We start from the raw sequence: 16,278 nt of genomic DNA, 5'->3' as shown, positions 1-16,278 counted from the left end.
CAAATATATTTTACAGTTTGTGCGATCAATGTTAAGATATTCGAGAACATAGGATGGTCAAATATTACATATTATTATACCTAATGATATTATCAATATTTGCAAAATGGTCTCGTATGAAAAGTTTAGGACAACATGTACGCTAAGCTGAGGTGATCCTTATGTAAATAATTTTTTTAATCCTCAGAACAGCTTCTTCTAATTGGATCCATTTAACTCTATCAGGTGCCGCGATGAGTTCATAGACTAAAATAAAGTAAAGAGTTTAATCAACAAACGTCGAAGCAAGCTGATGAGGAATCAATTGATTGTGAATTTCTGTAAAACTTACATGAAAATGAAATTACAATTTTTTCACAAAGAGGCTCAATAGATTCTTGGAACACGGAATAATTGGAACTTAAGCGGTTTTCTTTTATCGTTGAATTTTAGAGTGGGAAGCGGTGTTCATCACATTATGTCGGTTATGTAAAGAGCCATACAATTTGATACGAGTGAGGGACTCTGGAGGCCTGTCGCAACTGGTAGCTGTTCTTAACGCTCCTGAGAAAAAGAAGCTATGGACTTATGCCACCTATACATTAATGAGCTATAGGTAGGTAAATAAATAATTCAAGCTTCAGTTGGGCCACTTAGACCTTTCAAAGATTACTACATATGTTTTAGTAGTTATTTCTCAAGAAAAATCAAACTTCTCGGGAAACTCTGTTCATCTCCGTATTATTATGAATATAATTCCATCAATTAGTGCTAATCGTAATGCGACACACTGAACAACCCTATTTCGGTACCTGGCTTTTAAATCACCGCATGACTTAACCAGTTTGAACAGTGCATTTCATCGTACCACTATGTTAATTAGAAGTTGGGACTTAAAAAAAAAACTCCATACTGTAAAATATGTAGTTCGATGATACGTTGCTTGGCTAACCTTCTATGTATCGTAAAGACAAAACATCTCACTTACGACAAATAACAATAATACCTGTGTTATCCATTCTACAACGCTATGCTTAGACATGACGACACCGCTTTAGCGGAGTTGGTTCGACTGCACCTGCTCGAAGCCTTAGTGTCCTATTTGGAAAAGTACACTAAGGAGAACGCGCAAGACCACCAAATCGACGCTGAAAGTAATAATGGAGAAACTGGAGAAGATGCTGTCGCTAAGCCACTTGGTTCAGTCAGCAATAAGCATGAAAGTAAGTGTCTGTTCACCTATATTGAGTACAGCTTCTTAATGGTTTTGTCATAAGCAAAATTCTCGCTCAAACAATGCCTGCCGGTCAGTCGACAAGCGACACGGGTTGTTTTATGAATGTCATAATTCTCTTCATAATACGTAGTTTTAATCCGTGCTCGGTGCAATCAATACAGTACTCTCAGACCGCTCGAGCTGTTTATCGGGACAATCGGGTGAACATGAAACGGGCATCCTGAGTACGACGGACACGGAAACAGTAGCTTCGGTCGGGTGAGGGACAGTTCACATTGATCCCCTTTATTATGCACAACAGACATATATTGCACTAAATACATCTGGTAAATCCGAATAAAATAAATAAGTCTGGATTGTTATGTACGCCTAGAGATATAAGTTCCTCGTAGCTTAAGCAAGCATTAGAGGAGCCACTCTTTGTTATTTACTCTGCCTGCAGATCTGACCACGAGTGTAATACCGAAGAATCTCAAACAAAGCGTCCGAAACTATTTTGCTTAAATTCACCTAGTTATCTAGAAATCATGCAAGCTAGAAGTCTTGCTTTCAACTACGAGCTTGGCGCTAATGAAGAGTACAGGTAAGTTAGTCCGATATATCAGTCTGTTTGTCCAAAGATTTAAAAAATGCTTGGGTCGTGGCCAGGCCGAGACTGACAGCTGATGGCCGTTCTACTTTAGATGTGCATCCCTGAAAATTTGTTAGAATCTACCGCATACGTGCGGTTCACAGTCGTTGTAACTAAACCGTTAAATTATATAGTATCGTAATGTAATCGTTTGCGGTATACTTATCAAATAAGATTTAAACTTTTATCAAATAAATACTGCTTATCCACAAATGCTATCACTTGCTAGGAGATACTTTAAAGTTGAAAGGTAACAACACGTGAAAGCCTTGAGAGGGCTGAAGGAATGTTTTTATAAGTTCGATGGTTTTCGAAGGACACCGATATCAGTTAACAAGGTCATTATACACAGTAAATCATGTAAATTACATTTTTGTCTACTATTTGTAACAAAAGGAACAAATATAAAACATGCTTTTCTGAAAATTGAGTAATATGGCCTGTAAAAGTAAGTCATAGTTTATTATTATGATGATTACCTATAAACAGTTGTCTAACTTTGTTGTTCCATATTCTATGACGCTTATATATATATACTATCGTAGCGATTACGTGGGCCTGCCAGGTTACTCTGGGATGTCACCTCGCTCGTCGCGCCCACCAGCCATGCCTGATTTTGACGAGCATAGTTCTACGGGAAGTCCTCTAAGTTTAGGTAGTAGAAGCACGAGTCCATGTCGAACGGAAGATGACGCAAGCCAGGTACGAAATCAGTAAATAGAATTTTTATAGGATGATTATAACAAATTTATATAAGACCGAGGCGGGGTATAATGAACGCGTTTCTAGCTCTAAATTTTACTGGCTTCGTCAATGGTGGAACTTGTAAATGGCTTTAATCTAAAAAGCGGTTGTGGGATAGACGCTAAGAGAAAATAAAATTAAAATAATTAGGTATTAACATGAAAAGTAGGGAATAATTGCATTTTACATGTTTGACTTCAATCGGCTCTTCGTTTGAAGTTGTTGAAAAAGTTGATCGTACTACAGATGGTGTAATGCGCTTTAGGTGAATTGATCTAATGATTTAAAGGTCACAAGTACGACATAACGATTTGCATTTTCTACTTAGACACAATATAAAACACTAACATACTCCCTGTCAATAAAGAAATGTATTACATATAAAGCCTACAAAATTACAAAAGTATATATATATATAGTATAATAAGATGATGGAAGTTACAGAAGGGAAAGCGTCTGGCACAAAAACGATTTTTGCAGTATATACTTTATTATATTTACACTATAAAAATGTTTCCATAAGAAAGCAATATATCTTGCCGCCTAAAACTATAGGACGCGGCCTATTCACCAGTTTATGGTAGCACACCTGGAAGTTCATCGTCCGACCACGAAGATGACGGGGAGGAGAAGAGTTTCAACTGTTTTAGAATTGCCAGTGAAAAATTGCATCGTCGTCAAATACGCCGTCAGGAAAGCGAAAAAAAAAGGTACAGAAAATAAAATTATGAAGCTGTAATAATGTTTAAAATGGGTTTTTATGTGGGGTCCTGTTTTAGTTAAACATAAGATAAGTGATAATGGTAGTAAAGGTCTCAGTATCGCTTTGTTGATAAACGATTGACCTGTAAGAAGTCGTCAATCTATTGTTGGCGCTCGATATACTTGCATTTTCATTCTCGATTATCGCCGTTGCAAATTGTCTAAATTATTTAAGAGATCTATTACGTATCGATTAATATTCAATCTGACAAATGCAGGATGTCCCGATGCGAGAACACTTTCTTTGAAGTAGTTGGGGTTTGTAAACGAATTTTTTTTCCAATAAGATCACAGAAAGCTACCGCCAAAAGTTATGACGCTAAAAGATCCATTTCAAAATCGATTTGGAATTGTGTATAATATAAAATAGGTATTTTTCTAATACCATTAAACCGCATACGAACTCGATACATTCATCGATCTCGCAGCTCACATGCGTCTAGAAGACATACAATTTGTAACATGCATTTTCTTTACAGGAATACTGACAAAAATGAGAGAACGATTGGAAAAACTGCTGCATGTAAACGGAGAATCAGTGAAGCAGGGAAAAGCGAAATTGTTGCACCTAAAGATATAATGGTATAGAAAGCATAAGTTTCCAAAGTAATACACGGCCCCATATATATAGAAGGGATGTTTGGAAAACTATGTGGAAAAGGTTATTTATTGTTAATATATTAATTTCGAACTGTAGTTAGTAATACTAGTTTATCGGATAGGCAGAATATCAAGATTGTATTACGAATGGCGATGTTTGCTGTTTTTTTAATTAGGTTACCGTTTCAAGGATACCTTTACAAGCTCAAAAAAGGACATATGTTTTTCAAAATCTTTGTTACATGAATTGGGTGTAATTATTAAGATTTCTTGTCGGGAACACTAATTTAGCTTTTCAATTACGAAGGGCTTAGCTATATAGACTTTGCTTTTTCATCACCTGAAAGCATGATTTAAGCATCACCTGAAAAAAGTTGGGTGGTGTTAAGCTCATGATACGGTGCCCCGCAGGAAATTGCATGGCCACGAAGCTTTTCATGCAGTATCTTTGCGGCCAACATGTATCTGTATCGAAAACAATGAACCATTCATTGAAGAAAAAGCAATCCGAGTACACCGAAATCCTCCAATTATTTTAATAAAGTGGTTGTTCATAAATAGCGCAAAATTCTCCTATGCTCATATGCAGCAGTTTCGCTTGTCGATATGGGTCAGCTGAAATGATTTTTGATTAAAAAAAAGTAAAGCGCGTTGCAACTATTTTTCGATGAGTAATCCCGTAGTCGGTAGATCTGAAGCGTCTAAGTTTTATACGACTGCATGGCAAGGTCTTTGCGCAGCATACGCCAGATAGTATAATATAACAGACTCAATTGTTATGATCGGCAAGAAATAGAAGCGTGCGGATATTAAGGTACCCTCAGTCGTCGTGTTAACGACTTCTTTTTTTGGGTGCCTGAGAGGCGGGGGTCCAGATCTATATAAAATCATTTATTTTCAAGCTTTGCACAGGAGTGTGCAAAAAGATCTTGAAAGATGCAGTATGTTTGCCGCGCATTGTACGATTCCATCGTAACGATTGTGCTTTAAAAAATCGTTATTATAAATAAAGTCGATACATGCGCTGTTTCGACGACACAGGGAGCTAATACTCCGGACGGCAGAGACACTAGAATGCCTTTCTTTTAATACATGCACACTACGCTCAAGGTGTGCAGGATATCTACTATGGACGAAACCTTAGGTTTCCTCGACATATAAGCGTGAGAAGTTAAGGTGAGCTAGGCAAAAAATCGCGATAATGCATTTCGCAAAAGTGGTTCAGCTCACGTTCCTCGTGTAATTGCCAGAGAGAATATTGACTGGATCTTTAGACCCAACTTACTTTTGTAAAGACCTGCGAAGTTTGTTTTGGTCCAAAAACCTTACTCGTGAGTTTTTCGTGTCAAGAAAGCGTTTCGACAGTAAACTTTTCGCGAGGGCACCGCTTGAAAGACTCAACTACGAACATTCATCGAACTCAACAACTCACGTATCATCCCCCTCCTCACTATACTTAAAAGCGTCATATTGAGTTTTAAAAAAATCTAAGACTTGCTTACTGAAGTATTAAACCTGAACATCCTCCTACGGATAATGTTTTACTTTAAACCCTTTTTTCAGGTGGATCATGTTCTGCGTATCCTGGAAATTTACACCTTTCCGCGAAGTATTGATCTGCTAGCAGAACAAGCCACCCGAGTGTGTACCGCTCTCCTTCGATATATTGCCTCGGTGCCGACATCACTGAGTCGTGCTGAGAAGGTTGCTGTTATGATTGTTCAACATGCGATGTTCTTTCGGGACTTTCTGCAGGAAGACTGTATCCTTGAGACGTTGACTATCCTGCAGAAAGCACATCGGAAGAATGACTGTTCGAGATGTTTCTACCTGTCGACAGTTCGGGACCAGATGTTACAGAAGCTGTCTTCAATAGCCGAGGGTGGAATGGGTTCTGGAGAGATTGCCAGTCATTTAGTAGGGGATACCCCTGCGAGGTGTAAGGAACAAACTGCTTTAGCTTTAACATTTGTCGTGCGAGATGCCCAAACACTGTATACATTGTTATTCGATTGTGGGGGTATGGACCTTCTCTTCGATATACTTCAGGTTAGCACTGAAGCGTTGGATAGAAAAAACGGCTTTTTAATAAAACTGGCTAAAAATGGCGGGAATGCTCAAGATAAAGAGGAAATCGAAACATTAAAAAGTGGAACCAAAAAAACGTCCGATGGCATCGTTGCTGACATCGAGGCGCGATTTCGGTTAGCAGTTGGTGCTCTAAGGGAAATTGGCAAGACCTGTCGCCTGGTGTTAGATAAAGTGAACTTACCTGAACTTGACGATAAAGTTTGTGACGCTAAGGAAATCCTCTTAGAATCCGATTCCCCTGAAGGTGTTACGCTTGAACTCGATGATGGAAAGATGTTAACAGCTGATAGAAAACGACTGGTAAGTAAGGAGAATAACATATTCCTGATATTTATTTGCGTGATCCATTCCACAGTACATTATTGTGCATTTTTTTGCGACAACAAAATAGATTCTATAAATAACGATATGTGTTGTTTGCGTAGTCTAAAGAACGGCAATATCGTTGACTAGAGTGAACTGGGTCTTCCAGTTACCTACGTAAGCGTACCCTTAATAAGAGATTTAACATATGATGAACCTGAACGCGAAACTTTACCAATGATTTTAGATGCAAGAATCGACTTACTTCGCAGCAATGTTGCGTTCTGACGGTTTTGCCGAGAGTCACACAAATTCGGTGAAACTGCCAGGCATAACTGAAGTTGCCGCTAGGACAGTTCTTCACGCACTGATCTGCAAACATCAATGTGTAAATAAGATACACAGTTTAGATACTGCGATACAGGTATAGTATATCTTTGTTACATAATTCAGCAAAAGTAAACTTCAAACGTGCCAGTTACAAAGTTTCTCTAGAAGTAAAATGGTATGTATATACCGGTAGTTGGATGCGTTGTAATAATTTTCGACAAATTTGCAGTGTCTCGAGCTGAGTCACATGTTGCTACTTGGTCCTCTTGAGACTTCACTTGGTCGACTCGTCGCATCCTTGATGCTCTACCAACGTGATGTTGTGACGGTGTACCCACGGGTGGCTCTTTTTGAAGGCAATGCTAGCTCACTAAGGCCACGATGTGTTGCAATGTTACTTGCAAAGAATGATGGTCCTTTGACACCTGTAGCAGAAACGTTTCGAACGCTACTTAGAGGGGCGTTTGGGGGACATTTCCTGGATGACATCCGAACGGCCGTGAAGGTGGCGCTGCTCAGAAAAGGCAGTTAAAGAAGGTGTTTAGGCGAAGACTTGTAAATAAAATAAAAGGTATCACAGTTCTCTATAGTGTAGCGTTTTTACTGATTTTTTCATTTTTCTGTCTATATACGTATAGTATATATGCGTATAGATTAGTAAAGATTCAAGCAAGAGCTTGAAAATCGTTGTAAGGCATTACTTTAGAGACTTTACTCTGGATACAGCGAATGCAGTGCAAGTTAAAGTATTAAATAAGCATATCCTTTTGTTAACATTACTTAATCTAAGGTGTTCTTTTTAGTAGGAAAAAATTACTAAATATTTTGAAGTCGAATCTCCTGAGGCATAGGTAAATGTTAAATCAACTAACTGTTGTAAGTAGTAAGAAAGCACGGAGTATTTTTACATCGTAAGTTAAATGTGGTCTTTATGTCGTCCTTCTAAGTTTACCCTCCGATTTATTCTAACACGTGAAGCCTCTATCCGGATTGCCTACATTAAATATATGTTTGCCAAAGATGAACGGCCATCATTCAACTTAATTGATAATACATAACAGAAGCGATCAGATACATCTTTAAACAAACGTTTAGAGTTTTACATCTGGTATTAGTGTTAAACGTTGCTACAGAAGATTGGCTTCTAGTGTGAAGCGAAGTATATCGGTTGCTAACCTAAATTATCGAACGTCATTAAGTTGGGTAGGCCAACACGTGTTCACTGCACCATCATGGGTACATAGATGCATATTTGCTATTGGTTATGTGAACCCAAACTATTTTTGTATCGCACTTATAGCATGCTCGACGACTTGCCTGTGATCCATGCTTTACATTCTTATGATAATCTTTGTCCCTTGGCGCATTAAAAGGTGAATTTGATTTGACTTAACAGGAGTTTATCGGGAACGCGACATTGGAATCTTTCCTAAGCCATATGTTGACAGACAACGTTATCTTGTTGTTATCTTGGTAAAGGAACCACGCTATGTTTATGTGGGACTTCCAAGGTGAATCGAATCGCACAACTGTTTCCATCCTTTGAAGAGAACTATCAAGTTCGATCTCTCAGCATCAATATCAAGTGAGTGTGGTCACTCCATGTCTTTATTATAAGTTCTTATAGTTTTCTAAGAAACCCTTGCAATATTTACGATGTTAAGTTTTCTTAACTATGTTCTTACACACTGCACGCTATTGCGTAGTGGGCAAGAGATTGCTTGGAAGCTTTTAAAACATCCTAGTACAGGATCAGGTTCCCTATGTACCAATTTCGGACAATGATAGTGGCAGTATGAGGATGATATTAGAAATGGCAGTGGTGTCCCTTATATTGTAATTATTGCATCACTCAGGTGACTGTTTGTTACAAGACAAAATACGCTATCTTAACCTCGATAAATTTTTCAAGAGTTTTAATGTTATTGTCGAAATGTCTTGACGAGTACACGCTTCGTCAAGACATTTCGACTAAAAATAATCAAGTTTTATGAAATTTGCTTTAAAAAAACAGCAGAAAACAGGTATAGTGACGTCAGGTCGTATGAACAATGCAGTCATAGCACGAGTACGCTGTGTTTACCAAATTTCTTTTTTTTACTTATAACTCCTCTTGTTCGAATGAGTATTAGCAGGTACCATTTTCTTGTTAGAGTCGTCCGTTGCTTAAATCAAACCTGCCTAGTCGGCCACAGAAAGCCTTTCAACATGACGAGAAATGAAGGTGTTTGGCGTTCTTAATGTGCCCATGTGCATTGCATTAGTGGTTTCTTCCATTATACCGTGAATGTCGAAGTCTTGCGGCAACTCTGTCATTTTGAACTTTTCTACTAAGTTGTACAGACATATCCTGGAACGTGACGCGGCCCTACCATGCAATCTACATGGCAGACATTCGGCCTGAAAAAAGCAATCTTTCAGTTAACTATAGCGCAAACATTTGAATCATGATACATGCTCAGTTTCGTATTTGTTATTTGACAGATATGTACACATACGCGTAATTCCGTTGTTCAAAGTTACCCCCCCCCCCTTTGGTGCTGTTGCAGGTCTAGCCAACGACACGTCCTACACAAGTGTCTGAATAAAGGAGGCTATTGTTGTTTAAATAAATAAATAAAAAAAAATAATAATAAATAATAATAAAAATAATTTTAAAAAAACGAGAAGTTCGCGCTTCTTGCAAATTCAATTATCAAAGTATTTCAGAAGTTAGCAATGTGTCTTGCACGAACATGCATCAGGCATGCATCAGTTATAAAAGCATCGGAGCTAAAATATGAATCCGGCTGAATCATTTTGTGTGAGTGTTGGTAGTTTTAACAGGCCGGATATATTGCTAAAGGCTCACAATGAAGAGCCGTCGTGAAGTCAGCCTTAGTATAAGCTCATATGGAACAAAATGGACTATTGTGAATTTTATCACATCTGATTGAAATTACAAAAAGATTAGAACGTAAGCTGTTTTAAAACGTAGCTGAAATACTCCTTCTAGACAAAATTGTGTTCTTTGTGGCAACATCAGCAACTTCTGTTGACGTTTCTGATAATCGGCACGAAGCTACGAAGGAATTGTTGCAATCCGATAAAAATTTAATGTCACAGTTAAAGCGGACAATGAGTTTACGAAGATACTGCGACTTATTTCAGAGAAACAGTAAAATAATGCTGTGTCAGTACCCAACAATATAAAATGCAGGCGAAGTTAATATTTATAAGAGTTCATATTTAGGCTTAACTTAAACTCTTCGTCGTACTCAGGATTTCAAACTGGAAACTTTTCATTAAAAAAATCCATTGTTTTTCTAGAAGAAAAAACTCCATACGCAATAATTAAAAGGTATACATACAACAAATTAATAGGAAGATGTATAGGCTGGTAAACGGAGTCATATTTGCAAACTTTGGTTCTCCGAAAAATTCATTTAGGCGTCTTCTCTTCAGGGATGAGATATACCTCAATAGATCTGTGGGAAGTGGTTTAGAATTACGAGGTGACGCTCTTTTACTTATTAAATCGTGCTTGCATTCTTCGCCTCAATTTATTTTTTCACGTAATAGGGTTATAACGATATAACAGGGATACGTTTTTTGGAGCGTGTCTGTATTTTCATGGATATGTATGATGAGAGGTAAATAGGTCTACAAACATGCCGTAGAGGTTAAAAGCTGTATTAATGTAATTGTGCGCTCTGCGGTATACAAGCTCAGGTTTTTACAAATGTTTAATAGTGCGAATCTATGACAACAGCCCCAAATTTTAGTCTACGCTTTTCTTTTAAAAAAAAATTAAGGAAATCATTATTTTGTTTATTGTTTGTTTATTGTTTTGGAGCGGCATTGGGACACAGTTAGTTCTTCCCAAAAACAAAAATTTCAAACTCGTCATAGTAGGAAAAACACCCGTCGAGACTGAGAACTGCCTTAGCTTGCCAAAAGCAAGGATCTGAGCGGTCGCCAGTATTCATACGGCTCTTGAATAGTTCTTCTGAAGATTATGGAACGCGTAAAATATACAACAAAATGAGATCGATAAATAAAGCGGAAAGCTCACACTTAATGTCTAATTAACGGTACTGATATCTCGATTTGACGTTTATTTTTTTGTCCTTTTTTAGGAAGGGTCATAGTACATAATTCCCAAGGACCTTAGGTTCAATTCTTATATCACGAGACTCAAACAGCTAGTATATTATTGAGCGAAGCAAAGGTCAAAACGCCTTATTTTCGATTCTATTTAAAATCGTCTCGAGTCATCCGGCTGTCTTTAGTTTTTTGCGTATATAAAAAATTTTCTCTGCTGGTACAAAGGTCTTTCAAAGGAAGGTCGCGGAAAGGGTTATTCGCAACTCATTTTCATTTTTTTCTAGATACTATACTTCTCATGTGTGTTTACAACCTAAAGAGCAAAAACTAGCGGAATCACGTTGCCCCACCTTCATTGTAAGGGTGAGACTTTTACCCAAGAAATACAGTAGGTTATTGCATAACCCGTGGCGAAACTGCGAACTAGCAGAACGCCGTCCGTCTTTCGACAGAAGTGGAAACTGGCACAAAAGCGCACCTAAACACCTACCAAACGCAGGATGTATTCATTAGAATGAAATATACTGTGTAGCATGTTCGCAACATGAAAACGTTAACGAGCCAAGATATCGTGCCACTCACAATAATTCTATACAAAAAAAAAATATAAAGATTAAGAACTTAGAGAAGGAAATTCTAAAAGTGAGCTGCTAGCGCTTTAAGCTTCGAGTTCAAAACATCTCTAAACAGACAGCAGATACTTGAGCAGACAGGTTTATAAGGGCGGTTCTTGTCCGCGCATACAAAAAAGACGACATAAATTTTATTCTAATTTAAACAGTACGCCATATACTATCTAGAGGAGTCATTAATTAATACTTGATAGCTTCTGACTGAGTTCACTCTAGCATCGCGGCCTGGTATCGGTCAACGTCCAATCACTCTGAAATACAACGCAAACAGAGCTCCATACCGCCACAGTTGTACTAGTTGCTGTAATTTAGCGCACATCTCTCAAGGAAAAAGCGTATAGAAATCCCTTACTATTAATAAAGTATCGTTGCCTCACTACAGCCAACACCTTTCAACAATTTTTTGCTCTACATCAGTTCGTTATGGTTCGGAGGTTTCGCACGCGCCCGACAGTACACACTTCACCCGCGTAACCCCGAAGACTACGTGGGGATTAAAGCCAAACAACGGTTAAGAGCCAACAAAAAACTTCGTAATATTGTTAGAGTTTACTTCGTAGCATTGGAAACGAGTCGGGCATGGGGCACTGGGGAAAATCGGTCGGTCGATCGGTTGGCTGATTTTGCAAAACGCGTTCTATCATCTCGTCTATTGTTTCTTCCTTATCCTTGGCCTTCGAGCTTTCCTGTCGGTGAGTCTCGTTAGGCTGCGCAATGAAGCGTGCTCGTTTGTTGCTGCCGCTATATAGCACCGCATGTTCTTCGTATTGTTAGCTGACGCTGCTGGGACTATGTTGGAAATAACATGTAGGATCTGACGAGGACAGATGCCTCGGTGCGATTAACAAGAAACGTCTTCGTTCAGTTGCGTATAACACATCATGCGACCGTTGATAAAGATCCTTTGTTGAACTGGAAAGCGTACGCTGTCCGAGCGAAGTATTGTTAACAGTAGTTGTTAGTCAAATAGAGGAAAGGAACCTTTTAAAGTTGAAATGGTGTGTAATTCTTGCACTTAAATATAGAAGAACCTATATAATGACATATATAAGTGTACTCTAATAGTTATATAAATAAACATAATTATGATCCTTTTAAAGAGTAGGACACCCTTGTTAGTAAGAAAAAGCTTTTATAAAACTTACCTAACCAGAATCTGATCTATTGTTGTTGTACAATATAGCAGAGCAGTAAGTGAACTGAGAAAAATTTTGTTCAAAGTTGATTAAGAAAACGTTTTAGAGAATTAATAAATTAAGCTGGGGCCGATCAGTTCGTAGGTGATTTTGACAACCCAGGTTACCCAGCAGTACGGGACGATCAACGACACTCCGTTTAGAAGCTGTCGCTACATTTTGTGATAGCAGTTGCCCTTCCTTATTTGTTTCCCATTCGTAAACCGTCGAGCGGGAAGCATTCCTTTGACATACTAAGAAAGCATGTGAATTTGTGAGCGTTGACAGTATCGGAAAATACTCCGAAACGAGCTATGATACTCAGAAGGAGTCTGTCGTTTATTTAAAAGCAATATTCTAAACATCACATCATCGCAAAAATATACTTAAGAACTTCTAAACTTCATTTGGCCGATCGCTGCTTCAACATTCTTCCAATCTTCGCTCAATGATTTTAAGAGTTCCTATGAAAGCCATCTCGCGCATCTCTCGAACCATAAGCCCTGCTTTGTTTAATGCTATCGAAAAGATTTCCTTTCGACAAGCAACCATTTTAATTCGTTGCGCTGTTACAAGCCTACTGATGCGAAAAAAGCTTTCTTTAAAGTCATAAATATCAGCTGAGGGGGGAGATAGACGAGAATCGAGAAAACCTACATTTTTCATGCAAAATTTCACGCTGTAGTTTAAAATTTTCAAATTTTCTGTTGACGATGCAGCAATAAGCAACACAACAATAAACAAGTGTTTGGTTTCCGTGGGGCTGTGTTTGTTCTTGTTATAATTATTCGCTACGTTGTTAAGACTGTGCTGAGGCCGGCTTATCTATTTGAATTAATTCCACATCTGCAGTCGTTTGGTACAAAAATATTCAGCCCTTTTATAATAATAAACCCAAAACGCGAACTGCAGGATGAGTTACCCAAAAAAATGGGTAATTTTACTAAGCTGTTAAGAAGCGATGCTGCCTAAAAGTCTGACTTTCAAGCGCTACCTTTGAGCCACCGCAGAGTTCAGATTGTACTTCAGTTCAACCCATGTCCAAACATTTCAGAAGCTAGAAAAAAATCTACATTTAGCTAATATTACATACAATAAGTGAAACGTTGTTTCAAACGGGTCAAGTGAAGCCGATTATTGCAAATGGCTTCACTTAGAAACAACCCTAAGCGTAGCGTCTGTTGCGAATTTACTGAGGAACTTCAGTCCTGTAGGAACAACCATAAAGCCTAAAAAACAAAGTTACTGTAAACTTACGAAGTAGTATAGTCAGCAATGACATTGTAAAACTGCCACCTTAAACGTGATTGAATGTTTTCTTTTTGACGTCGGATACGACTAGCGAATGTGTAGAAAGAAAAGGAAGGCTCATCGTTTCACCCCTGTTTTTCCCCCGTTCTTTATACATATATACAGATCGTGTCGTTGTGATGCGAATAGTTTCCCGAAGCCATTTAGGCTTGAAGTATACGTCAGCATGTTTTGCAGCCTCTAATAAACCAAAGGCTCAATTCGAATAGGTACGTTGTGTCCGGTTTTGCATTGTCCAAGTACTTTTTAAAATTAGATGCATCAAGCGAATTTGTCGTTAGGTTAAAATTCGTGTTAGAAAAATCGTCTACAGCGTACATTAAGATGAACACACGATATATTCGTAGCGTTATATCTGTATTCGTATAAGACGCAATAATAATAAACGCACTAGCCTCTAATTGGGTTTTATTTCAGAATTTCCAAAATAAACGTGCATAAAACGACGATTTCTATCATATCATTAGCAACGGTAGCTTAGAGAAGAGCTTAGAAAAATCCTAGTGAACAACCCAGTCATCGAGCATCACTACGTGGAAAATTCAGGTACAATCGGTAAAACACCCATGCTAGTCGATAATGAACAATAGGCGACTTGTTCATCTAACCAATGGTATTTTTGTGATCACGAGCAAACATCGTTTGAGCCAAAGTGTACAACTAATTTTATCTGCGTAATTCTCACATCGTTCAGATCAGACAATGCGGGATTTTCACACATGCTCCTACGACACAGAAATAAGACAACTCGTAGTGAAAAAGGCAGAGATCAGACTATGAACATACGGAACAGCAAAACAGAAGCCCTCCGTGGTGTACAAGATAATCGTCGTGCTTTATCTAATCTACAGGCAGCAGGCTTTCGTACAACTAACTGCCTTGTCTGTCTGTTTATATTACCAGATTTTGCATGTCGAAGGCGATCCCAGGGCAAGACTATCTATGTCCATTGAGGCATGTCCTGTAAACGTCTTGCTATAAGATTCTGCGCTTGCTGGCGAACAATCGAGTAATAACCACTAACTGAGACTAATGTTACACAATTTTTTTGCGACGGTGATGCTATACTTTGTTAGATCGCACTATGGCAGTATTTGTTGCTATAACACACGTACTAATAATAGTGCCGACAATACCCAGTATGTTAGCAACATCAAAGCAGCAGGACCTTTACGATGAATAATTTCTCAACGAGCGTAATAACTGTTAGACTGATGGTAATGGGTACAACGCTCCGATTAACAACATTTTAGCAGGTAGATAGGTCGTTACTGCAATCGCATTTGTTTGATTACAGCGGCCTATATGTACGTACCTTTATGCGGTACTATAGTAGTATTTTGCAGCAACACACGTGTCCACTGATAGCCAATATATCCATGTATATTCGGCTGTACGTCTGTGAAACGGTTGATAGGGAGACCAGCAGCAGTGGTAAGGGCCGCGGCGACAAGGAGAACGTCTCAGCAGATTTTTCGGTGGAGGTGACCGAATGAAAGCCGCCGCCCTAGCAAACGGCTGACGTCAACATCAATGGCGAGTCTTACATTTTCGGTAGCGAACATGCGATACAAATCCTCTGGTTGCCATTGTGACAACAGTGTGTGTATGCGTAGAGGGGTTACCTGCTGCCCTTGAGAAAAGGGCTCTAAGCGAAACGCAGAACAGTCCTGTTTAAGGGGGTCGAAAGTGACTTGCACTGAAATCGAAAGCGGTCCGAGGAGTTTTCGGCCTTGAAAGAGAAAAAGCCTTTGCACGCTAGCCGTCTTCCTCGTTGCCGTCAACGGCATTAATGACGTAGCACGGGCTCTGTCGTGCTTGCAGCAACGACTGAAACAGCGTTTGCAGAAGCTGCGCCGCTGGTGCAAGAACTGCTCATACCGATACGAGCGGCGGCGATGCTCTTCCTGAAGTTATTTTCGATTACAATAGAGTGTCATGCCGCACGAAGCGTGTCTATCAGTCGTACTCGTTGCCGCAAATAATGAAAAAAAATAATTAACAGAAAGATCGGTCAGGTTTGCTCGCTCCTCTTCATACTGCACATGCATACATCCTATGGATGTGAAGGGTTTGCATTGTTTACATTTTTGATGAAATCGAATGGAGCGCTTTTTAATATCAAGAATAGATCATGAAAGTAGATAATTTGTTTTTGCTAGATTAAAGTTACTAATATGCCCGAATTTCGTATTCGAGGTTAGTTTGACAACTTTTGCTTTTGTAGTTTCGGCGATAGTAACATGTATTACACTGAAATTGATTTGGGCCCTTTGACACGGAAAAGCCCAAACATGTTTACATACGTTCCGAATTACCCTTAGATGTTAACAGACATGACACTGAGAGAATAAATCAAACAGGAACGGGCAACAATTGAATCTAAGACCTTTTGCG

At 38.8% G+C, this 16,278-nt stretch overlaps 1 protein-coding gene across 8 annotated transcripts in view; it reads left to right on the top strand.

Moving 5' to 3' along the window:
• Positions 1 to 16,278, top strand: part of LOC111272269 (uncharacterized) — a 42,238-nt gene that overhangs the window by 8,843 nt on the left and 17,117 nt on the right. For 6 of the 8 annotated variants that reach the window (XM_022853615.2, XM_022853610.2, XM_022853618.2 and 3 more), the window contains exons 7-17: positions 433 to 595; positions 1,018 to 1,202; positions 1,378 to 1,474; positions 1,659 to 1,799; positions 2,393 to 2,549; positions 3,147 to 3,301; positions 3,833 to 3,935; positions 5,517 to 6,344; positions 6,595 to 6,771; positions 6,907 to 7,248; positions 8,074 to 8,262. In XM_022853615.2, the coding sequence (XP_022709350.1) occupies positions 433 to 595; positions 1,018 to 1,202; positions 1,378 to 1,474; positions 1,659 to 1,799; positions 2,393 to 2,549; positions 3,147 to 3,301; positions 3,833 to 3,935; positions 5,517 to 6,344; positions 6,595 to 6,771; positions 6,907 to 7,209 (2,309 nt within the window). In that variant the 3' untranslated portion in view covers positions 7,210 to 7,248; positions 8,074 to 8,262. Of the gene's footprint in view, positions 1 to 432; positions 596 to 1,017; positions 1,203 to 1,377; positions 1,475 to 1,658; positions 1,800 to 2,392; positions 2,550 to 3,146; positions 3,302 to 3,832; positions 3,936 to 5,516; positions 6,345 to 6,594; positions 6,772 to 6,906; positions 7,249 to 8,073; positions 8,263 to 9,226; positions 9,347 to 16,278 lie in introns of those variants that run through there. The other 2 variants (XM_022853617.2, XM_022853619.2) reach the window with 2 other exon arrangements.

Source organism: Varroa jacobsoni, unplaced genomic scaffold, assembly GCF_002532875.2.
Source record: "Varroa jacobsoni isolate VJ856 unplaced genomic scaffold, vjacob_1.0 contig01890, whole genome shotgun sequence".
Classification (NCBI taxonomy): Eukaryota; Metazoa; Arthropoda; class Arachnida; order Mesostigmata; family Varroidae; genus Varroa; species Varroa jacobsoni.
Note: the sequence above shows the minus strand (reverse complement) of the source record. Positions and strands in the feature narration are given on the sequence as shown.